Raw genomic sequence first — 26364 nt, 5'->3', positions numbered from 1 at the left:
GTTCTCACATTATATGCTCAAACTACATCTTCATAGTCATAGTCATACTTTATTGATCCCGAGGGAAATTGATTTCTGTTACAGTTGCCCCAACCAAGAATAGAGTATAAATATAGCAATATAAAACCATAAATAGTTAAATAGTATTATGTAAATTATGCCAGGAAATAAATCCAGGATCAGCCTATTGGCTCAGGGTGTCTGACCCTCCAAGGGAGGAGTTGTAAAGTTTGATGGCCACAGGCAGGAATGACTTTCTATGACGCTCAGTGTTGCATCTCGGTGGAATGAGTCTCTGGCTGAATGTACTCCTGTGCCCAACCAGTGCATTATGTAGTGGATGGGAGACATTGACCAAGATGGCATGCAACTTAGACAGCATCCTCTTTTCAGACACCACCGTGAGAGAGTCCAGTTCCATCCCCACAACATCACTGGCCTTACGAATAAGTTTGTTGATTCTGTTGGTGTCTGCTACCCTCAGCCTGCTGCCCCAGCACACAACAGCAAACATGATAGCACTGGCCACCACAGACTCGTAGAACATCCTCAGCATCGTCTGACAGATGTTAAAGGACCTCAGTCTCCTCAGGAAATAGAGACGGCTCTGACCCTTCTTGTAGACAGCCTCAGTGTTCTTTGACCAGTCCAGTTTATTGTCAATTCGTATCCCCAGGTATTTGTAATCCTCCACCACGTCCACACTGACCCCCCGGATGGAAACAGGGGTCACCGGTGCCTTAGCCCTCCTCAATCTTAGAAGATCTTAGAATCTTAGAAGAGTACAACCAGACCAAGGATCTCTGGAAGCTTCTTGGGATTTGTTTGTTGAAGCCCATGGGAGAGTAAAATGCTGGCTTAATAAAGGTAACATTTACGCTGCAAATTACATCAGTAGCCCATTTTCCATTGAGGCAAATAACATTTGAAATCCTTCTGCCATAGCTCTATAGAACACAGAACATGGAACAATACAGTACAGGAAGGAGCATTTTGGTCTGTGATGTACCAAAGTAAATTTTATTATCAAATTACGTGTTTGGACCCTTTATCTTTATGTTCCTTGATCTTTCACTTAAAATTGTCTTTTCAATAAGGAAGCACATCATCTGACACAGAAGTGGAGATGGGGCCCAGACAAGGTCAAGCATGATCTTAGTGAATGGTGGGTCAAGCATAAAAATTATTAGAAACCCCTGATACAGAATCAGTTATAGAAGAGCTGCCCAACCAAATCCCATCTTCCCATTGTCCTGTAAGTCACCGCACTTCAAGTACAAAAGCAGGTTAAGCAGGTATTTGAGGATTTCTGCCTCTACTGCTCTTTCAGACTTTTATTTGCATTTATTGTTTCTCATTTTTTTTCTCTGTACATTGGCTGTTGAAGGGTTTGTTTTCAATAGGTTCTTTTGGGTTTCTTTGTTTCGTGGCTGCCTGTTAGGAAACGAATCTCAAGATTGTATAATGTACAGTATACATACTTTGAAATTGAAGCTGGAGCAGCCCATTCTCCTTGCATCCCCTCCTCAATTAATACACTGCACACCCATGGCTACAGAAACATAGGGACAAAACGGAAGCAGGACAATACTATTTGGCCCATCGTGTCTACTCCCTCATTCAATGAGATTATGATTGATCTTTTACCTCAGTGCTATTTCGCAGTGCTAATTTCATATTGTTTCATCCCCAAATAACTAAGGCGGCAAATTCTATGTTTGGCTTTAGTAAACGGATATGTGTCCTCATATACAGAGACACAGCAATTAAATGACTTCTGCCTTCATTAATTAAATGCTGGCCTTTATTGTAATGAGCTCTTCGGGTCTGTGTGGGGCGCCAGAGAGCACTGGTCTCTGAGGTTTCCAGAGCACCTGAAATGATTAACCTTTGTTTAACGACAGTCGTTAATTGTTTAGAGTTCCTTATATTCTCTCAAGTGACTTGCTCTTTGTAATGCAGTCTCCTGGTGCTTCCTATTTAAGTTTGTTAAGTTTATTTTGATAGGATTGGGTATTCTGTGTTACCTTGTATTACATAAGTGGATACCTGATTTGCGCTAATTGCAGGATCCAAGTTTTGAGAATGTTATTTCTTGCGGTGTCGCTCGGCTGAGCTACCGATGTTCTTTTGGAATTATTACGAATAAACTCCTGTCGCTGTCTCTAGACAGTCTGTCATTCCTCCACACTTGAGTTCTGATATTGCCAGTGCACATCACGACAATTTAGTGACTAAGCATCTGCAGGTCTCTTAGATTAAGAACTTCAAACATTCATTGCTATTTTAGGACTATGAATCTTGGTTTGAGGTATCCTAATCAGGGAACTATCAATTGCGCATCAATACTATCAAACCCCTTCTGTCTCAGTAAGAACCCCTCTCATTCTTTTTAAAGCAAGAGAACAAAAACCAAGTTTGTAATCTCTCTTCTTACAATAAATTTCCCATCCCCCTATTGCAACAATACCCTTGTTTAAATGGGGAAGAACGGACATAACATTTATGATGCTGCCTCACTAGAGTTCTGTAGACAGAGGAGTTGTGACAGAGGAACAGAATTCGGTCTTTCTACCCATCAAACCAGCTCTGCCATTCCATCAAGGCTGATTTATTATGTCTCTTAACCCTTCTCCACCAGTCTTCTTGTAACCTTTGACGCCCTAACTAATCAACCTCCATTTTAAGTATTCCCAATGACTTGGCCTGCACAGTGATCTGTGGCAATTAATTCCACAGATTCACCTATCACAGATTTCCTATTATTCCACAATAACAGGAGTAAGTATTCCCCTCAAAGCCATTCTCCTTCTCAACCCCATTGCCCCACATCCTCAACCCCATTCCCCCGCACCATTCCCCACCTCCTCAACCCCATTCCCCCCCTCAACCCCATTGCCCTACATCCTCAACCCCATTGCCCCGCACCATTCCCCCACCTTCTCAACCCCATTCCATTCCCCGCCTCAACCCCATTCCCCCCTCCTCAACCCCATTCCCCCACCTTCTCAACCTCATTCCCCCACCTCAACCCCATTCCATTCCCCCACCTCCTCACCCCACTCCCCCACCTCCTCACCCCACTCCCCCACCTCAACCCCATTCCATTCTCCCACCTCAACCCCATTCCATTCCCCGCCTCCTCAACCCCATTGCCCCACATCCTCAACCCCATTGCCCCGCACCATTCCCCCACCTTCTCAACCCCATTCCATTCCCCGCCTCAACCCCATTCCCCCCTCAACCCCATTCCATTCCCTGCCTCAACCCCATTCCCCCCTCCTCAACCCCATTCCCCCACCTTCTCAACCTCATTCCCCCACATCCTCAACCCCATTCCATTCCCCGCCTCCTCAACCCCATTCCCCACCTCCTCAACCCCATTCCCCTGCACCATTCCCCACCTCCTCAACCCCATTCCATTCCCCCACCTCACCCCACTCCCCCACCTTCTCAACCCCATTCCATTCCCCGCCTCCTCAACCCCATTCCCCCCTCCTCAACCCCATTGCCCCACATCCTCAACCCCATTCCCCCGCACCATTCCCCCACCTTCTCAACCTCATTCCATTCCCCGCCTCAACCCCATTCCCCCACCTTCTCAACCTCATTCCCCAACTCCTCAACCCCATTCCATTCCCCGCCTCCTCAACCCCATTCCACATTCCTCGCCTTCTCAACCCCATTCCCCACCTCCTCAACCCCATTCCACATTCCTCACCTTCTCAACCCCATTGCCCCACCTTCCCAACCCCACTCCATTTCTCCACCTCCTCAATCCCATTCCATTTCCCTGCCCTCTCAATCCCATTCCCCCACCTCCTCAACCCCATTCCATTCCCCCACCTCCTCAACCCGTTTCCCCCACCTCCTCAACCCCATTCCACATTCTCCCACCCACTCAACCCCATTCCATTCCCCCACCTCCTCAACCCGTTTCCCCCACCTCCTCAACCCCATTCCACATTCTCCCACCCACTCAACCCCATTCCATTCCCCCACCTCCTCAACCCGTTTCCCCCACCTCAACCCAATTCCATCTACCTGCCGTCTCAACCCCATTCCCCACCCACTCAACCCCATTCCCCCACCTCAACCCCATTCCATTCCCCCTGCCTCAACCCAATTCCATCTACCTGTCTCAACCCCATTCCATTCCCCCACCTCAACCCCATTCCCCCACCTCCTCAACCCCATTCCATTCCCCCACCTCCTCACCCCATTCCCCCACCTCCTCAACCCCATTCCATTCCCCCACCTCAACCCCATTCCCCCACCTCCTCAACCCCATTCCATTCCCCCACCTCCTCACCCCACTCCCCCACCTCCTCAACCCCATTCCATTCCCCCTGCCTCAACCCCATTCCATTCCCCCACCTCATCAACCCCATTCCATTCCACCTCATCAACCCCATTCCCCCACCTCCTCAACCCCATTCCATTCCCCCACCTCCTCACCCCTCCCCCACCTCCTCAACCCCATTCCATTCCCCCACCTCCTCACCCTACTCCCCCACCTCCTCAAACCCACTCCCCCACCTCCTCAACCCCATTCCATTCCCCCACCTCCTCACCCTACTCCCCCACCTCCTCAACCCCACTCCCCCACCTCCTCAACCCCATTCCATTCCCCCACCTCCTCACCCCACTCCCCCACCTCCTCAACCCCATTCCATTCCCCCACCTCCTCACCCCACTCCCCCACCTCCTCAACCCCATTTCATTCCCCCACCTCCTCAACCCCATTCCATTCCCCCACCTCCTCACCCCATTCCCCCACCTCCTCAACCCCATTCCATTCCCCCACCTCCTCACCCCTCCCCCACCTCCTCAACCCCATTCCATTCCCCCACCTCCTCACCCTACTCCCCCACCTCCTCAACCCCACTCCCCCACCTCCTCAACCCCATTCCATTCCCCCACCTCCTCACCCCACTCCCCCACCTCCTCAACCCCATTCCATTCCCCCACCTCCTCACCCCACTCCCCCACCTCCTCAACCCCATTTCATTCCCCCACCTCCTCAACCCCATTCCATTCCCCCACCTCAACCCCATTCCCCCACCTCAACCCCATTCAATTCCCCCACCTCCTCACCCCACTCCCCCACCTCCTCAACCCCATTCAATTCCCCACCTCCTCAACCCCATTCCATTCCCCCTGCCTCCTCAACCCCATTCCATTCCCCCACCTCATCAACTCCATTCCCCCACCTCAACCCCATTCCATTCCCCCACCTCCTCACCCCACTCCCCCACCTCCTCAACCCCATTCCATTCCCCCACCTCCTCAACCCCATTCCATTCCCCCACCTCCTCACCCCACTCCCCCACCTCCTCAACCCCACTCCCCCACCTCCTCAACCCCACTCCATTCCCCCACCTCCTCACCCCACTCCCCCACCTCAACCCCATTCCATTCCCCCACCTCAATCCCATTCCATTCCCCCACCTCCTCAACCCCATTCTATTCCCCCTGCCTCCTCAACCCCATTCCATTCCCCCACCTCATCAACCCCATTCCCCCACCTCATCAACCCCATTCCATTCCCCCACCTCCTCAACCCCATTCCATTCCCCCACCTCCTCACCCCACTCCCCCACCTCAACCCCATTCCTTTCCCCCACCTCCTCAACCCCATTCCATTCCCCCACCTCCTCAACCCCACTCCCCCACCTCCTCAACCCCATTCCATTCCCCCTGCCTCCTCAACCCCATTCCATCTACCTGCTGTCTCAACCCCATTCCATCTACCTGCTGTCACAACGCCATTCCCCCACCTCCTCAACCCCATTCCATTCCCCCACCTCAACCCCACCTCCTCAACCCCATTCCATTCCCCCACCTCAACCCCACTCCCCACCTCCTCAACCCCATTCCATTCCCCCACCTCCTCAACCCCATTCCATTCCCCCACCTCCTCAACCCCATTCCATTCCCCCACCTCAACCCCACTCCCCACCTCCTCAACCCCATTCCATTCCACCTCCTCAACCCCACTCCCCACCTCCTCAACCCCATTCCATTCCCCCACCTCCTCAACCCCATTCCATTCCCCCTGCCTCCTCAACCCCATTCCATTCCCCCACCTCAACCCCACTCCCCCACCTCCTCAACCCCATTCCATTCCCCCACCTCAACCCCACTCCCCCACCTCCTCAACTCCATTCCATTCCCCCACCTCCTCAACCCCATTCCATTCCCCCACCTCAACCCCACTCCATTCCCCCACCTCAACCCCACTCCATTCCCCCACCTCCTCAACCCCATTCCATTCCCCCACCTCCTCAACCCCACTCCCCCACCTCCTCAACTCCGTTCCATTCCCCCTGCCTCCTCAACCCAATTCCATCTCCCTGCCGTCTCAACCCCATTCCCCACCCACTCAACCCCATTCCCCACCCACTCAACCCTATTCCATTCCCCCACCTCAACCCCATTCCACCTCCTCAACCCCATTCCATTCTCCCACCTCCTCAAACCCACTCCCCACCTCCTCAACCCCATTCCATTCCCCCACCTCAACCCCACTCCCCCACCTCCTCAACCCCATTCCATTCCCCCACCCACTCAACCCCATTCCATTCCCCCACCTCAACCCCATTCCATTCCCCCACCTCAACCCCATTCCATTCCCCCACCCACTCAACCCCATTCCCCCACCTCCTCAACCCCATTCCATTTCCCTGCCCTCACAATCCCATTCCCCCACCTTCCCAACCCCATTCCATTCCCCCACCCACTCAACCCCATTCCCCCACCTCAACCCCATTCCATTCCCCCACCCACTCAACCCCATTCCCCCACCTCAACCCCATTCCATTCCCTCACCCACTCAACCCCATTCCCCCACCCACTCAACCCCACTCCACATTCCCCCACCCAACCCCATTTCTCCGCCTCCCCAACCCCATTCCCCCACCTCCTCAACCCCATTCCATTCCCCCACCCCCTCAACCCCATTCCCCCACCCTCTCAATCATATTTCTGTGACTTCTCCCTGTAATCTTTGATGCCCTGATTAATTAAGAATCTATCAACTTCTGTTTTAAATATATCCAATGATACATCCACCTATGGCACTGAATTCCACAGATTCACCTATCACAGATTTCCTTTTATTCCATAAATAATATGATCAAGGAATTTCCACTCCTACATTCACATCCTCTTGTTAAAGGCCAACACGTTATTTATCTTTTCAGTTACTTCCTGCACCAATATGTTAACTTTTAATGATTAGCACATCTTTCAAAATTTCACAATTTTAAAAATATTCCACCGTTCTGCAAAAATGGACAACTTTTTTTTAAAAAACACATCATATTCCATTTGCCATTTCTTCACACATTCACTTAGGCTGCCATAATCCGTGTAACATCTCCTCGTAGCTCAAATTGTCATCTAACTCTGTATCATCAACAAACTTGGAGATATTATCATATCTAAATCACTGATATTGATGTGACACGCCACAGTCTCTCAATCTGAAAGTAATCTATTTGCACCTACTTTACGGTTTTCCATCTGCCATCCAATCCTTAATCCACACCTGTACATTACCCCTAATACCACACACTCTCATTTTGTTTAATGCTCACTGGGGTGTCTCTCTAACAAATGCCCTTTTTAAAAGTCCAAATACATCACAGTAACTTTTAATCCATAAACTCAAAATAATTTGAAAGCTTTGTCAAATATGATTTATTTTATACAAGTAGGCACAGACTCAGCCATATCAATTTTAAAGGCCTTCTTCTTCTAAAATAATAGATTCCAGCATTACCCATTCTACTGATCTAGGCTAACAGAGTTCCAGCTCACTGCTTCTCCACCTCCCTCTCCTTGAGATAAAAACTGGGGTTATACTTAGACCGTAAGACATAGGAGCAGAACAAGTTAATTCAGCCCATCAAGTCTGTCCTGCCATTCCATCTTGGCTGATCCTGAACCCCACTCATCCCATACACCTGCCTTCTCGCCATATCCTTTGGTGCCCTGACCAATCAAGAAAATATCAATTTCCACTTTAGCTATACACATAGACTTGGCCTCCACCGCAGTCTGTGGCAGAGCATTCCACAGATTCACCACTCTCTGGCTAAAAACATTCCTCCTTACCTCGGTTCTAAAGGGTCACCCCTCAATTTTGAGGCTGTGCCCTCTAGTTCTGGATACCCCCACCACAGGAAACATCCTCTCCACATCCACCCTATTTAGTCCCTTCAACATTCAGTAGGTTTCAATCAGATCCCCACGCATTCTTCTAAATTCCTGTGAGTACAGATCCAAAGCTGCCAAACACTCCTCATATGTTAACCCCTTCATTCCTAGAATCATCCTTGTGAACCTCCTCTGGATTCTCTCCAATAACTACACAACCTTTCTGAGATATGGGACCAAAGCTGTTGACAATACTCTAAGTGTGGCCTGACCAGTGTCTTATAATGGCTCAGCATTATCTCCTTGCTTTTATATTCTATTCCCTTGAAATAAATGCTGACACTGTACTTGCCCCTTCAACCTATGAATTAATCTTCTGAAGGTCTTGCATGAGAACTCCCAAGTACCTTTGCACATCTGATATTTGAATTTTCTCCCCATTTAGAGAATAATCTGCACTATTATTCCTTTTATCAAAATGTATTATCATACATTTCCCAACACTGTATTCCATCTGCCACTTTTTGCCTATTCTTCCAATTTGTCTAAGTTCTGCTACAATTGCATTGCTTCCCCATTATTACCTACCCCTCCACCTATCTTTATATCATCTGCAAACTTTGCCACAAAGCCATCAATTCCACTATATAAATCATTGACAAATAACGTGAAAAGCGAAAAGTAGTAGTTTTATACTGGCCCCAGAGGAACACCACTAGTCTCTGGCAGTCAACCAGAAAAGGCCCCCTTTATTCCCACTCGCTGCCTCCTGCCTGTCAGCCATTCCTTTATCCATGCCAGTATCTTTCCTGTAACGCCATAGGATTTTATCTTGTTAAGCAGCCTCATGTGTGGCACCTTAACAAATGCCTTCTGAAAATCCAAGTAAATGACACTCACTACCTCTCCTCTGTCCACTCTGCTTGTTACTTCCTCGAATAACTCTAACAGATTTGTCAGGCAAGATTTTCCTTTACAGAAAACATTCTGACTTTGACTTATTTTATCATTCGTCTCCAAGAACCCCGAAACCTCGTCCAACTTTTTCCCAACACTTTCCCAACCACTGACATTAAACTAACTGGCCTATAATTTCCTTTCTTTTGCCCTCCTCCCTTCTTAAAGCCTGGAGTGACTAAGCCACCAAGGAGTTTGCTGCAACCATTCTTGAAATCTGTGGTATTTTTGAGAACAGCCATTGTCTCTCTCTCTGTCTCTCTCCCTCCTTCACAACTCTGGCAACAGAGAAGTGCATATCTTAGCCCTCAATCAGAACATTCAAGAATTCATTCTAGTTTCCATCTTCCAACCATTTATTGACCAACATACAAAATAGCTACCATCACTTATTTCACTTGTGATGTTCAGACAGAGATTTAAGCGCCACGCCAGATTGAAAAGGTCTGGGTGTAGGGGCCCGAGGCGAGGTACCAGCCAGATCAGGTCGCTGCTCCATGACTTTTACTCGGCTCTGTGCTAAACTATGAGACTCTCTTTGTGGACTTTAGTTCAGAAATGCTATTTGCTTGATGTTTGCCTGGATTGGGGAGCATGCCTTATGAGAATAGGTTGAGTGAACTCGGCCTTTTCTCCTTGGAGTGACGGAGGATGAGCGGTGACTTGATAGAGGTGTATAAGATGATGAGAGGCATTGATCATGTGGATAGTCAGAGGCTTTTTCCCAGGGCTGAAATGGCTAGCACGGGAGGGCACAGTTTTAACGTGCTTGGAAGTAAGTACAGAGGAGATGTCAGGGGCAAGTTTTTTTTTGTTGTTTGTTTGTTTTTATTAATGCAGAGTGGTGAGTGCGTGGAATGGGCTGCTGGCGGCGGTGGTGGAGGCGAAAACGATAGGGTCTTTTAAGAGACTCCTGGAGAGGTACACATGGAGCTTAGAAAAATAGAGGGCTATGGGTAAACCTAGGTAGTTCTAAGGTAAGGTCATGTTCAGCACATCTTTGTAGACCGAAGGGCCTGTATTCCCATATTGTGCTGTAGCTTTTCTATGTTTTTCTTTCATTGCACTTTGGGCGTTCAACAGTCTTTTTAATGAGTTGTTTTATTCTGTTATTGTTCATGGATTCTTTTCTACAGGCATGATGTGGCTTCTCTTCTCTCCACATTGAGTGCTTTTTAAAAAATATAAATATACTGCATATAGGCTTTTTTTGGGTGTCTTTTTTTCGTGGAAACCTCAAGGATGTATAATGTATACATATTTGGATCATAATGTACGTTGAACTTTGTACTATTTTTCACTCCATTAAACTAAAGTCAGTCCAACGGTATGAATGTGCTTCCTTTGGTGTAGTTATTTACTTACAGAGCACGGAATGGGCCCAACCAGCCACCCAGCAATCCCCCGATTTAACCCTGGCCTAATCACGGGACAATTTACAGTGACCAATTAACCTACCGACAGGAAATTCTTTGGACTGTGGGAGCAAACCAGAGCACCTGAAGGAAACCCACGTGGTCACAGCTAGAACAAATTAACTCTTTCCAGGCAGCGGTGGGAATTGAACCCAGGTCGCCTGGATTGTAAAGCGTTGTGCTAAACAGTACGCCACCGTGCCGTCCCAAAGCAAACAGGGTGCTTGATCGACCTCTCTTCTTCAACCCAGTAGGAAACGGAAAACCTGCAGCTGCTTCTTATCCACAGCAACTTGATTCAGGTCATCCAAACTTCTGGTCAATTATTGAAGAGCAATACAAATTAAAACTGTTGAGGACGTAAAGTACTCTGCAGCTTTGAAAATGAACAGAACAAGCAGTCGGACATGTACTTACATCAACTGAAGGGCAGCTTTTCTCCTTCTTTGAAACAGCTGCTTGATACATCGCCAGTCTCTCTTTAAGTGAGACAGTGTCTTGGATGTCAAAAGGCACACTGTCAGCCTGGTTAGGCTCATCAGATGTGACGGCAGCTGGAAATGCAAACACAAAAGGATTTCAAGACTCATAATTGATACTCATTATGTTACTGGAACAAAACATTAGGCCTCATCACCCAGGACATGTCCTCTTTTCATTGCTACCATTAGGGAGGTGGTAGAGGAGCCTGAAGGCACACACTAAATGATTCAGGAACAGCTTCTTCCCCTCTGCCATCCAATTTCTGAATGGACATTGAACCCATGAACACTACCTCACTACTTTCTTTCTTCTTGCACTACTTTTTTAAATTAACTATATATGTATATATCAAAATTGGGTTTAATATCACTAACATATGATGTGAAATTTGTTGTATTTGCAGAGGCAGTACAATGCAATACATAATAGCAGGAAAAAAACCTGAGAATTACAGTAAGTATACATGTATTTTTCCTCACCCCTTATGGGTGGTGTGTATGTGTATTTTTCCCCTCAATCTCAGTCCTCCACCAGAGGCCTGGGAGCTTGTGGGTTCGCTGCAGTATTCTTGCTGTTCCTAGTAGCGTGCTCTTCTGGACCAAGATCTCAGATCTTGTTCCCGGGATTTGTTGGAGCCACTCTCCCAGTCCAGTTGTCACAGCTCCAAGTGTTCCTGTCACCACTGGGATTGCTCTGGCTTTAACCTTCCAATTGCTTTCTGTCTGCTCTTTCAAGTCCTGGTATTTCTCCAGTTTCTCATATTCTTCCTTCCTGATGTTACTGTCATTTGGGATTGCCACAGCTATTACTATTGCTTTCTTCTGTTCCTTGTCCAGTATTCCTATGTCTGGTTGGTTGGCCAGTACCTGCTTATCAGTCTGTATTTTTTAAGATTAGATTAGATTATGAGAACACGCAGTCCTCATTTATTGTCATTTAGAAATCCATGCATGCATTAAGAAATGATACAATGTTCCTCCAGAGTGATATCACAGAAAAACAGGACAAACCAAAGACTAACACTGACAGAACCACATAATTATAACATATAGTTATAGCAGTGAAAAGCAGTACCATAATTTCATAAAGAACAGACCACGGGCACGGTAAAAAAAGTCTCAAAGTCCAGAGTCGATCGACTCCCGAGTCCCCGATAGCAGGCGGCAAAGGGAGAAACTCCCTGCCATAGACCTCCAGGCACCGACAACTGCCGATGCATTGGAAGCACCCAACCACAGCTGACACTGAGTCCATCTGCCGGAAAACTCCGAGCCTCCGACCAGCCCGTCTGATACAGCCTCCCGAGCGCCATCCTCTGCCGAGCACCTTTGACCTCACCCCGGCCGCCGAAACAAGCAAAGCAGAGGATTTCAGGGCCCTCTGCTCCGGAGATTCCAGTTACCACACAGTAGCAGCGAAGCGGGCATTTCAGAACTTTCTCCAGGTGTTCCCCCATACTCTCACGTCTGTCTCCATCAAATCAGAATTGTGCACGGTACCCTACTTGACAGATTACAGATATCATTCACCGGAGTGGCCGCGTGCGCTGCATCACGCCGCCATCTTCCCCTCCTCTTCTTTGAAAGTCCCACTGGATCCTAGCTCTATCATTCTCCACCACCTTCTCCGGTGTTTCCCATTTGGACTTGGGAGTGTCCAATCCATACTCAGCACAGATGTCCCTGTACACAATTTCTGCAACTTGGTTGTGTTGTTCAGTGTATTCTGCCCCTAGCTGCATCTTGCATCCTGCTACTAAGTGTTGGATCGTTTCTGCAGATTCCTTGCACAGTCTGCGACTCGGGTCTTGTCTGGTGTGACAGACCCCTGCTTCTATTGCTCTTGTGCTCAGCGCCTGTTCCTGTGCAGCCATGAGCAGCGCCTCTGTGCTGTCCCCAGCCCTGCCATTCCATCCATTGGTAGGATATACGTGAAAAACAGTTAAATTAAACAAGTAGTGCAAAAATAGAAATAAAAAAGTAGTGAGGTAGTGTTTGTGGGTTCAATGCCCATTCAGAAATCTGATGGCAGAGGGGAAGAGACTCCTGTGCCTCTTCCCTGATACTAGAAATGAGAACAAGGCATAACCTCGGGAACAGGAGTGCTTGATGATGGACGCCACCTTTTTGAGGTGTTGCTCCTTGAAGATGTCCTGGAAACTACAGAGGCTAGTGCCCAAGATGGAGCTGACTGAGTTTACAACTCTCTGTCGCTTATTTCGATCTTATACCCTCCCCACACCAGACGATGATGCAGCCAGTTTGAATGCTGTCCACATTACATCTGTAGAAATTTGCAATTGTCATTTTGACATACCAAAAGTCCTCAAACTCCGAATGAAATATAATGGCTATCGTGCCTCCTTTATAGCGGCACTGATACGTTGGGCACAGGTTAGATCCTCAGATCTTGACACCCAGGAACTTGAATTTGCTCATTCTTTCCACTACTGATCCCTCTGTGAGGACTGGTATGTGGTCCCTCGCCTTACCCTTCCTGAAGTCCACAATCAGCTCTTTCGTTTTACTGATGTTGAATGCAAAGTTGTTGTTACGATACCACTCAATTAGTTGGTATATCTCACTCCTGTACACCCTTTTGTCACCATCTGAAGTTCTATCAGCAATAGTTCTCTCGTCAGCAAACTTACAGTTGGCATTTGAGCTGTGCCTAGCCACACAGTCATGGGTGTAGAGAGAGTAGAGTAATGGGCTAAGCACGCATCCCTGAGGTGAGCCTGTGTTGATTGTCAGTGAGGAGGAGATGTTAATACCAATCCTCACAGATTGTGGTATTCCGGTTAGGAAGTCGGGGATCTGCTCGCAGGGAGAGGCCCAGGGGCCCAGGTTTTATAGCTTGTTGATCAGGAATGATTGTGTTAAACATCGAGCTGTTGTCAATAACTGCATCCTGAGACAGGTGTTTGTATTGTGCATGTGATCCAAGGTTGTGAGAGGAGCCAATGAGATTGCGTCCTTTGAAGACCTATTGTGGCGATGGAGATGGGCAAATTGCAGTGGGTCCAGGTGCTTGCCGAGACAGGAGTTAATTCTAGACATGACCAACCTTTCAAAGCACTTGATCACCGTCGATGTGAGTTCTACTGGGTGATAGTTGTTAAGGCAGCTCGCCTTCCTCTTTCTGGGCACTGGTATAATTGTTGCCCTTTTGAAGCACCCAGGAACTTCTGACTGTGGCAATGAGAGATTGAAACTGTCTTTGACACCCCTGCCAGCTGGTTGGCACAGGTTTTCAGAGCCCTACTAGGTACCCAACAGGGCTTGTCACCTGGTGAGGCTTCACCCTCTTGAAGGACAGCCTGACGTTGGCCTCCGAGACAGAGACCACAGGGCCACTGAGTGTTGCAGAGATCCTCATAACCATAGCTTGATTCTCCCTTTCAAAGTGAGCATGAAAGGCATTGAGCTCATCTGGGAGAGAAACATCGCTGTCATTCCTGATGTTGGGTTTCACTTTGCAAGAAGTAATGGCCTGCAATCCCTGCCAGAGTTGATGTACATCCGGTTCTGCCTCCAAACCCATTCGGAATTGCACCTTTGCTTTTGAAATAGTCCTCCGCAAGTCGTACTTGGTTTCCTGGTACAGACCTGGATCGCCAGACTTGAATGCCACAGATTTAGCCCGCAGCTGACTACGAACCTCCTGGTTCATCCACAGCTTCTGATTTTGGTATGTACCAGAATGTTCTCGTAGGCACACACTAATCCACACAGGTTTTTAATGAAGTCAGTGACAGCTGTGGCGTACTCATTCAGACTAGAAGATGAATCTTTGAATACAGTCCAGCCCACCAATTCAAAGCCGTCCTGTAAGCTCTCCTCTGCCTCCCTTGCCCACACCTTCTTGGTCATTCCTACAGGAGCTGTGGTCATCAGGGAAATGTACAGCCAAGAGATCAGAGTTTCCAAAAGTGTGGGTGTGGGATAACACGGTAAGCACTCTCGAAGGTGGTGTAACAGTGGTTCAGTGTGCTGGTTCCTCTGGTGTTACAAGTGATTTTTTTAGTAATAATTATTTAGATGCATTCACAAGCCGGCCTAGTTAAAATCCCCCAGAATGAGAGGGAAAGCATCAGGATATGCTGTTTCATGTCTGTGGATGACATCACTCAGTTTGTCTAGAGCCGGTTTGACATTGGCCTGAGATCAGATGTTCACTGCTACCAAGATGAGGACCGAAAACTCCCACGGCAGATAGAATGGACAACACTTGCTAGCAAAATGTTCCATGTTGGATGAGCGGGAGTGAGACAGCACTGCAACGTTTGCACACCACAAAAAGCTGATCATGAAGCACATTCCGCTCTTCCACCCTCTTCAGCGGTCCTATCTTGGTGGTGAATTGTGAAGCCATCTGAACTGCTGCATCCGGAACGGAAAGAGTTAACCAAGATTCCTTGAACCAAAAAATGCAACAGGCCCTAATGCCCCCTTGGTACAGCACTCTCACTCTGAGGTCTTCCATTTAATTTACCAGAGACTGCACATTTACCAGTATTGGCAGCAGAAAATCACGCTTCTTCAAACAAACTTTTAAACCAGAACAACAATCTCTCTTTCACGATCACCACATTGACCAGAGTCCATTCGAGTTTCCTCTACCTTGATTAACAATAGATCTTTTAATCACCTTAAGATGATGTTACAAAGTGTACAGACCTCAGACATATTGGTGGTTCTCAGCTGTAGCAGATTAGAAGGGTTGAATGGTCTCCACTGGAGATGCTCACGTGGGTCGCCTTCTTGAAGTCGCCCCGGAAGTGAAAAATACATAGGTGATCTGCGTAAGCAGCTCCAATGGAGACCATGAGATATACCCTCATGTCAACGTACTCCTGCTGCATCATAATAAATTTCACGACATATGCCAACGTTATTAAACACGATTCAGACAAGTTGGCATGGGTCACAATGCTCCTGATATGGGGAGGCAGAAGCAAATGAAGATGAGGAGACCACTTCTGTTTTATTAAGTCATTCTTCATTTTTTTTCCATTTACGTTTAACTTCAAATAGATAGTAATGTTTATATAGAGAAGCATCTTGCAAGATGCATCACAATTTTCTGTAAACAAACCAAGCACAAAAGATTGATTTGCACACAGTGAAACTTTCCAAACAAGTAACAATGAAAAGTAAACTGTGATTAATTCATTGCAGCTCACACAAAACACAGAAGGAACTCAGTAGGCCAGGCAGAATCTATGGAAAAGAGTAAACTTTCGAAGATTTGGGCCAAGTCCCTTCATCATCCTGATGAAGGGTCTCGGCCTAAACGTTGACTGTTTACTCTTTACAATTGATGTTGCATTTTGTGTGTGTTGCTTTGGATTTCCAGCATCTGCAGACTTTTTCTTGTATGTGGTTAATGCAATGTGCTTAATACGTAGGAGACATAAATAGATTTTTAAAAAGCATAAAGTTAATGTAATTTGAATTTAAAATTGCTCAGTAGGTTTGGAACGAATTTATACATTTCAAAACTTCTGATTTTCAAAGCTTTTCCATCTTTTGTTGGATTTAAACCTCTTAATACAATTTTTAGAAAATAGATTGAAAGCATATTAGCTCACAAAACCTGACCAAGTTTTCACCTGTGTAGGGTGATGTAATTGATGGAAACATATGTAATTCACAACCACCGACATAGTTCACTTTAAGAGGCTGATGATGTAATTACATAAAGGACATTTACTGCACTTTGAGTTCAGTTTTTTTTGTGTTCAATGCGTTCTTACGTTTTTTCCAAGTCAAGTCCATTTATTATCAAATAACGTAAGAATTATACAACTTTGAGATTTGTTTGCTCACAGGTAGCCACAAAGCAAGAAGCCTGAAATAACCCAATTAGAGAAAAAATAGAATAAAAATAAAATAAAAGGCAAACACAAATCATGCAAATAATTGAAGCGAACAACATTCCGAACCAAAACTGAGTCCTCAGATCCGAACTTTGGAGCAGCCCAAAGTAGGCCCAAACCCTCGCTTATCAGTCATCACATCAGCGGGCACAGAGCACAGCAGCCAGGCCAGTCTTCATAGCCTCAGCGCCATGGAGGAGTGACCATCGCGCAGGGTGAGCAAAATCAGTTCTCGCCTCTGATCTGGGCCTGCATTTAAATTTGCTAAACAGTGAATCGTACCTTGCACTACGACCCCACTGCACTAAAAAGCTAGTATGTTTTTCTTAAACTTAAAATACCTTGACCATTTTATTTGGGAAATCCTACAGATTATTAGGAATTAGCTTTTTCATTTATTGTTCTGTAATTATTCTTAAATTCCTCCTACCACCCATTTGTTAGTTTGCACACTTAGAGAGAAAAAAAATCACAGAAACTTCAAACAAGTATTTGAAGGAAAGCAGGTGGCCAAGTGGTTAAGGCGTTGGACTAGCTACCTGAAGGTCGTGAGCTTGAGCCCCAGCAAGGGAACGTGTTGTGTCCTTGAGCAAGGCACTTAATCACACATTGCTGTGCGACGACACCGGTGCCAAGCTGTATGGGTCCTAATGCCCTTCCCTTGGACAACATCGGTGTCGTGGAGAGGGGAGACTTGCAGCACGGGCAACTGCTGGTCTTCCATACAACCTTGCCCAGGCCTGCGCCCTGGAGAGTGAAGACTTTCCAGGCGCAGATCTATGGTCTCGCAAGACTAACGGATGCCTTTATTTATTTATAGCTAAACAAATGTATATCCTATATCGAACATGGCTCAGAAGTTGGTTGGTGCAAAGTGTTGCACATATCACATTTGTTCCTCTTCGATAACTCTCAACAATCTTTGAATCCTGTGCATACTCATGTCCAGAAATGGAATTAGACATTTTGATTCAAATCAAAAATGCTTCATTCTTTTTTAAAAGAAACTAAACTTTTTTTGAGTTTAAATTAAGCTGCAGCTATTAGTTTTGTATCCAAGTCGAAGCATGTGATTGAATGAGAGGAGAAAAGCCATGTTTTAGATGATTGGAAGATTGTCTAAGTGAACAAAACATGATATTCTATCTATGACGTGCATCATATACTGTAAATCATAGTATGAAACTCAATATTTCAATTCTGTGTCCTCAATTCTCTTAAATTGTTGGTCAACAAAAACTTTAAACCCTTTGAGGATATGCAAGAACCAATAGAGGCAGTTCAGTATCTAGATCTTCAAGAGGGCACAGATGCACAAAGAATGTCATAGAAAATCCTATAGAGTACCCATTCCCAAAATGGAATGATCAGGAGGACAGGAAAATTGCAAGTGTCATTCCAACATTTTAGAAGAGGGGAGGCAAAAGACAGGAAATTATAGGAGGCCGGACACCCTGACTTCAATGATTGGAAATTTGTTGGGTATGAGCTTTCAGGGTATTTGGAAGCACATGACAAAATAGGCCAAAGTCAGCATGGTTTCCTTATGGGAAATCTGTTGGAATTCTTTGAGGAAATGCAGGCAAGATAGACAGAAGGAGAGATCAGTGGATGTTCTTTACTTGGACAAGTGTCACACATGAAGCTGCTAAACAAGATACAAACCCGTAGCATTACAGAAAAGACACTAGCATGGACAGAAGATTGGCTTACTTGCAGGTGGCAAAGAGTTGGAATAAGGGGGCCTATTCTGGTTGGCTGCCGGTAACTAGTACTGCACCGCAGAGGGTGATGTTGGTCACTTCTTTTCACCTTATAATTCAATGATCTGCATGATGGAATTGATGGCTTTGTGATCAAGCTTGTGGACAATACAAAGAAAAGTGGAGGGGCAGGTAGTGCTGAGGAAGCAGGGAGTCTGCAGAAGAACTTGGACAGATTAGGAGAGTGGGCAAAGAATTTGCAGATGGAATACAATGAAAAGATATGCCGGCATTGGAGAGGGTCCAGAGATGGTCAAATAGAATAATCCCAGGAACAAAAGGGTTAGCACATGAGGAGCATTTGATGGCTCTGGCCGTGTTGGAGTTCAGAAGAATGAGGGTGGATCTCACTGAACCTACTGAGTATTGAAAGATGTAGTTAGAGTGGGCGTGGAGAAGGTGTTTCTGATAGTGTGAGAGTGTAGGGTCAGAGGTGTAGCCTCAGAATACAAGGATATCCCTTGAGAACAGAGATAAGGAGGAATTTCTTTAGCCAGATGCTGGTGAATTTGAGGAATTCATTGGCTCAGACTACTATGGAGGCCAATTTATTGGGTATATTTAAAGTGGAGATTGATAGGTTTTTGATTAGTACAGTATCAAAGGTTATAGGGAGAAAGCTGGAGAATGGGGCTGACAGGGATAACAGATCAGCCATGATGAAATGCTAGAGCAGACCTGATGGGCCAAATGGCCTAATTCTGCTCCTATATCTTCATGTTCAAATTTTCTACCTTTAGGCTACAATTAATAAGCAGTTAAGCGAAAGTAGTTAATTGTTAAATCATACCCAATTATATTCCTAGAATTCCTACTGTACATGACAAGTTGATACCAGCTTCTATTAACTTTATTTTAACTATGGTTTCAAGAAATAACTGAATAGAACAATTTAAAATCTACTGCAGATTGCAATTTGTTGAATACATAAAATGAACATTTTTTTTTTACTTTTCTGATGACAATAGTTTTGTTAATCTGTGCATCTGTTTGAACTTGTGACCCTGTTCAATGTCTAGACAATTCATCAATGCCATAGTTTGGAAAATCAGATTCTGAGTAACAAAGTTCAATTGTATATGAAACACAAGTGCTACCATCCTCCCACCTCAAGAATATTTGGGAGACAACTACAAGCCTGTACAGTAACCTACCATATATCTTTGCCATAACCCTATGGGCCAAGCATTAACGAATACAAGATCTAATGGATAATTCATAAACGTCAAACAGAGGGATTTGTACTAGGAAGCTAAGATTTATGTGTTGCTTCTGTTATTTTACACTTTTATCATCACCTCAGATTAGCAAAACAAGTAAGCACACTAGTGGAAATATGGAAAACAAGTTTTGTAAAATAGATGATTCTAACAGTATTATAAATTACATGATCTTAGCATTGTGCCTGTAAAGCTTTGTGCAGAGACCATTAAAATTAAGCACTGACATAGAAACTATTTAATAAAGATAACATGTGGTATTGGAGTCAGTGTGCTTCAGCAGAGTGCTGGAAACAGTGTGGTGCAGCGTCCAAACTGGAGTTGGTGGTGCCCTCTAGTGTTCACTCAGGGGAACACAAGCCATATTGCGTTTGAATGCAGACTGCTGTAACATTCATGGACTCAGGGTCTTGGACTATATTTTTTTGTGTACCTGCATTTTACTGATATCTTATATGTGCTGAATGTGTCTTGTGCTGTGTATGACCATTAGTTCTGCGTTTTGCCCCTTTGGCCCCAAGTAACTGTAATGAGCTCTTTTGGCCTGTGTGGGGAGCCAGAGAGCACTGGGCTCCTAGGCTTTTAGAGCATCTGAATTGGTTAATTGTTGTTTAACAAAATTCCCTAATCGCTTAGAGTTCCTTGTGTTTTTACTCGAGCAACTCACTTTTTGTAACGCAGTCTCCTGGTGCTTTCTGTTTAAACTTGTTAAGTTTATTTTGATAGGCTTGGGGATTCCATGTTTCTTGTATTAATTAAGGCGATGGTTGATCAGCGCTAACTGCGGGGTCCTATTTTGAGAATGTTACATCTCGCGGCGTCACTCGGTTGTGTCACCAATGTTCTGTTGGAAATCTTTTGAATAAACTCAGGTCACCGTCTGGGCAATGGAGTCTGTCTTTCCTCTGCACTTGGGTTCTGACAGTGCCAGTGCACATTGTGACAGTAACACTGTTTCATTTGGCTGTATTCATGGGTATTCATATGCTTGAACAACAATTAAACTTGAACTGAATGATTTACCCACAATAGCAAATATACATAATTTTTAGCAAATAAAACCATTTTCCTTTGTTGCTTAAAATAAACAGATTACCAGTGTGCCAATATGGTTGAAGCGTTACCATCAGCACAGAGTATACTTCATTTTAAAACTTTTAACCAACCCTTTGCATTGATATGAGGTCAAGGCCTGCACGCAAATACAAACCTATCATGTTAATATGATTACATCCAATACCTATGCAGCAATCTCTTAAAATAAACTTTCAGTTTTGTCAGTGTTTTAAAATGTGGAGGTCACATATTTCAGCATATGTTCAGACAGTTTAAAATAAAACACATACTCATAGGGGTTATAAATATATTGGGAGAAATGCAAGTCCTCTAGAATAATGTTTTAATCCAATTATCAAGAATACATATTGGTCATATATTTCAATTTTAAAAATCACAAGTAATAGATCGAAGATATCTAATGACAAGTTGGCAATGGAGTTTAGGGGTTACATGACATGGGAAGTTTAACAGAGTTCCCAGTATAAAAATAACTTTTGTAACATAATCATCAACCCCTTTGAAAATCATTTTGTACAAAAGTGAATCTTTCCATTCTACTCACATGGGTCAGCAACTTCCTAAACTCCACTTAAATTGGATGCTTGAAAGCAGCTTCACCTCATGGTAGGTCTTTCAATAGGAGACCAGCATGGCCATGACATTTGATGATATGTAATCGTGGTACAAGACATTTAAAAACTAGAGTCACATATAATCTCCGAGATGCTATTTTTTTTAAGATTATGAGAACACTCAGTCCTCTTTTATTGTCATTTAGAAATGCATACATGCATTAAGAAATGATACAATGTTCCTCCAGAGTGATATCACAGAAAAACAGGACAAACCAAAGACTGACACTGACAGAACCACGTAATTACAACATATAGTTACAGCAGTGCAAAGCAATACCATCATTTGATAAAGAACAGACCATGGTCACGGTAAAAAGTCTCAAGACCCGATCGACTCCCGAGTCCCCGATAGCAGGCGGCAAAATTGAATTGGGAGAAATTGTTATGGGAAACAGGGAAATGGCAGATGAATTTAATAAGTACTTTGGATCTGTCTTCACTAGGGAAGACACAAGCAATCTCCCAGATGTATGGATGGGCCAAGGACATAGGGTAACAGAGGAACTGAAACAGATTGACATTAGGAAGAAAACGGCGATGAGTAGACTGATGGGACTGAAGGCTGACAAATCCCCAGGTCCAGATGGTCTGCATCCTAGGGTACTAAAGGAGGTAGCTCTGGAAATTGCGGATGCATTGGTGATCATTTTCCAATGTTCCTTAGATTCAAGATCAGTTCCTGAGGATTGGCGAATGGCTAATGTTATCCCACTTTTTAAGAAAGGAGGGAGGGAGAAAACAGAGAACTATCGCCCTGTTAGCCTCACATCAGTAGTGGGGAAGATGCTAGAGTCCATTATTAAAGATGAAATAGCGGCATATCTTGATAGCACTGATAAGATTGGGCCAAGCCAGCATGGATTTACCAAGGGCAAATCATGCTTGACTAATCTATTGGAGTTTTTCCAAGGATGTAACCAGGAAGATAGACGCGGGAGATCCAGTGGATGTAGTGTACCTTGACTTTCAGAAGGCATTTGATAAGGTACCACATAGGAGATTGGTGGGTAAAATCAGAGCTCATGGCATTGGGGGGAGGATATTGACATGGATAGAAAACTGGTTGGCAGTTAGAAAGCAAAGGGTAGCAGTGAATGGGTGTTTCTCGGAATGGCAGGTGGTGACTAGTGGGGTGCCACAGGGCTCGGTATTGGGACCACAGCTGTTTACGATTTACGTCAATAATTTAGAGGAAGGCATTGTGAATAACATCAGCAAGTTTGCTAATGATACTAAGCTGGGTGGCAGTGTGACGTGTGATGAGGATGTTAGGAGAATTCAAGGTGACTTGGATAGGCTGGGTGAGTGGGCAGAAACTTGGCAGATGGCGTTTAATGTGAATAACTGTGAGGTTATTCACTTTGGGAGCAACCGGTGTGGAGTTAGGTAAGAGAGAAATACAAAGAGATCTAGGAGTACTTGTTCATCAGTCTCTGAAGGTGAATGAGCAAGTGCAGCAGGCAGTGAAGAAGGCTAATGGAATGTTGGCCTTTATTACAAAGGGAATTGAGTACAAGAGCAAGGAACTCCTTTTGCATTTGTACAGGGCCCTGGTGAGACCACACCTGGAGTATTGTGTGCAGTTTTGGTCTCCAGGGTTAAGGAAGGACATCCTGGCTGTGGAGGAGGTGCAGCGTAGGTTCACTAGGTTAATTCCTGGGATGTCCGGACTGTCTTACGCAGAGAGGTTAGAGAGACTGGGCTTGTACACGCTGGAATCAAGGAAATTGAGGGGGGATCTGATTGAGACATATAAGATTATTAAGGGATTGGACAAGATAGAGGCAGGAAATATGTTCCAGATGCTGGGAGAGTCCAGTACCAGAGGGCATGGTTTAAGAATAAGGGGTAGGTCATTTAGGACAGAGGTGAGGAGGAACTTCTTCTCCCAGAGAGTTATGGAGGTGTGGAACGTGTTGCCTCAGAAGGCAGCGGAGGCTAATTCTCTGGATGCTTTCAAGAAGGAGCTAGATAGGTATCTTATGGATAAGGGAATCAAGGGTTATGGGGACAAGGCAGGAACCAGGTATTGATAGTAGATGATCAGCCATGATCTCAGAATGGTGGTGCAGGCTCGAAGGGCCGAATGGTCTACTTCTGCACCTATTGTCTATTGTCTAAAAGGGAGAAACTCCCTACCATAAACCTCCAGGCACTGACAACTTTGCAATGCATTTGAAGCACCTGACCACAGCCGACACTGAGTCTGTCCATCCGAAAACTTTGAGCCTCCGACCAGCCCTCCGATACAGCCTCCCGAGCGCCATCCTCTGCCGAGCGCCTTCGACCTCGCCCCGGCCGCCGAAACAAGCAAAGCCGAGGATTCTGGGCCTTCTGCTCCGGATATTCCGGACCACACAGTAGCTGCGGCAGCGAGGCCGGCATTTCAGAAGTTTCTCCAGATGTTCCTCCGTTCTCTCGCGTCTATCTCCATCAAATCAGAATTGTGCACGGTCCCCTACTTGACAGATAACAGATATCATTCACCGGAGAGCCCGCACACGCTGCATCGCGCCGCCATCTTCTCCGCCTCCTCTTATATATAATGTAATTGTGATTTTCCTGCAAAAACTCTGATTACAAATATATACTCAAAGGAATGATATTCCGAATAGTCCAAGTCCAACATGATTGTCGAGCAGTCAATGCTTCCAATGGTGGGAGAGTCTCTGGCGAGAGGGCACAGCTTCAGAATATGGGTAGCACAGTAGCATAGTGGTTAGCACAATGCTTTACAGCATCAGTGACCCAGGTTCAATTCCTGTCACTGCCTGTAAGGAGTGTGTACGTTCTCCCGGTGACTTTGCGGGCTTCCTCCAGGTGCTCTGGTTTCCTCCCACAGTCCAAAGGCATACCCATTGGTCATTGTAAATTGTCCTGTGATTAGGCTAGGATTAAATCGGGGGTGGGGTTGCTGGGCAGCCAGAAATTCCTATTCTATGTTGTCGCTCAGTAAATAAATAATGAAGATGTCCCTTTAGAACAGAAATGAGAAGGAATTTCTTTAGCCAGAGGGTGGTGAATCTGTGGAATTCATTGCCACAGGCTACTATAGAGAGCAAGTCATTGGATATATTGAAAGCAGAGGTGAATAAATTCTGATTAGTCAAGGCATCAAAGGTTATGGGGAGAAGGCAGGACAATGGGATTAGGATGGAAAATAAATCATCTAACGGCTGAGCAAATGTCCAAGTATTACTCCTATGTCTATCATTTTATAATCTCTTCATTATCTTTAATTATTATTCATTATCTTATCTTTCTGGGAGAAATTCAGAAGGTACAGGATACATACATTCCAAAGAAGTATTCCAGAGGAAGGGTGGCACAACTGTGGCTGAGAAGGGAAGTCAAAAATAACATCAAAGCAAAACAGAGGGCATATAATAGAGAATAATGTATTGGGAAATTTGAGGATTGGAAAGCTTGAAAAAAAAAACAACAACAGTAGGCAAATTTAAAAATGCAAACAACAGGAAATCTGCAGATGCTGGAAATTCAAGCAACACGCATCAAAGTTGCTGGTGAACGCAGCAGGCCAGGCAGCATCTCTAGGAAGAGGTGCAGTCGACGTTTCGGGCCGAGACCCTTCATCAGGACTAACTGAAGGAAGAGCTAGTAAGAGATTTCTTACTAGGTCGACTGTACCTCTTCCTACAGATGCTGCCTGGCCTGCTGCATTCACCAGCAACTTTGATGTGTGTTGCTTGAATAGGCAAATTTAAAAAAGAGAAAAGACGAAATATGAAGGTAAGCTAGCCAATAATAACAAAGAGGATACCAAAGGTTTTTTTTTTCCAGATAATAAAGAGTAAACAGAGACAAGAGTTCACCCAAGAATGATGCTGGACAGGTAAAAATGGGGACAAGGAAATGTCAGATGAACTGAATAAGTATTTCAAACCAGTATTCACCGAGGAAGACACTGGTCAGAGATTCAGGAGTGTCGGGGGCAAAAAGTGAGAGCAATTGCTCTTACTAGGGAGAAGATGCCTGGGAAGCTGAAAGATCTGAAGGTAGGTAAGTCACCTGGACCAGATAGATGACACCACAGGGTTCTGAGTGAGGTAGCTGAAGGATTGTGGAGGCATTCATAATGATCTTTCAAGAATCACTCATTTCTGGCATGGTTCTGGTGGACTGGAAAATCGCACATGTCAGTGAACTCTTCAAGGAGGAAGGGAGGCAGAAGAAAGGAAATTAAATGTCAGTTTGCCTGACCTCAATGGTTGAGGTGTTGGAGTTGATTGTAAGGCTGAGATCTCAGTAATGAAACTTTTTTCCTAAACAGCCAGAACATTCAACAATTGGAGGTGCAGAGGGACCTACAATCCTCATGTAAGATTCCCTAAAGGGTAATTTACAGGTTGAGTCAGTGGTAAGGAAGGAAAGTACAATGTTAGCATTCATTTTTCAAGGTCTAGAATATAAAAGCAAGGATGTAATGCTGAGTCTTTATAAAACACCAGTGAGGTCTCACTTGGAGTACTGTGAGCAGTTTCTCTAAGAGAGGATGTGCTGATATTGGAGAGTTTTCAAAGGAAGTTCACGAGAATGATTCCGGGAATGAAAGGCTTATTATATGAGGAATGTTTGATGGTTCTGGGCCTTTACGTGTTGGAGTTTAAAGAATGAGCAGGAACCTCATTGAAAGCTATCGAATGTTGAAGGACCTAGACAGAGTGGATGTGGAGGACGTTTCCTGTAGTGGGGAACTCTAGAAGCAAAAGGCACAGTCTCAGCATAGATAGACGTCCATTTAGCACAGAGGTGAGGAGGAATCGCTTT

The 26364-nt window shown here is 45.2% G+C and overlaps 1 protein-coding gene across 5 annotated transcripts in view; it reads right to left on the bottom strand.

Moving 5' to 3' along the window:
• Window positions 1-26364, bottom strand: part of xirp2b (xin actin binding repeat containing 2b) — a 177884-nt gene that overhangs the window by 41823 nt on the left and 109697 nt on the right. For all 5 annotated transcript variants that reach the window (XM_063052356.1, XM_063052355.1, XM_063052358.1 and 2 more), the window contains one exon: window positions 10953-11089. In XM_063052356.1, coding sequence (XP_062908426.1) covers window positions 10953-11089 — 137 coding nt within the window. The remainder of the gene's footprint in view (window positions 1-10952; window positions 11090-26364) is intronic.

Source organism: Mobula hypostoma, chromosome 6, assembly GCF_963921235.1.
Source record: "Mobula hypostoma chromosome 6, sMobHyp1.1, whole genome shotgun sequence".
In the NCBI taxonomy this organism is placed as follows: domain Eukaryota; kingdom Metazoa; phylum Chordata; class Chondrichthyes; order Myliobatiformes; family Myliobatidae; genus Mobula; species Mobula hypostoma.
Note: the sequence above shows the minus strand (reverse complement) of the source record. Positions and strands in the feature narration are given on the sequence as shown.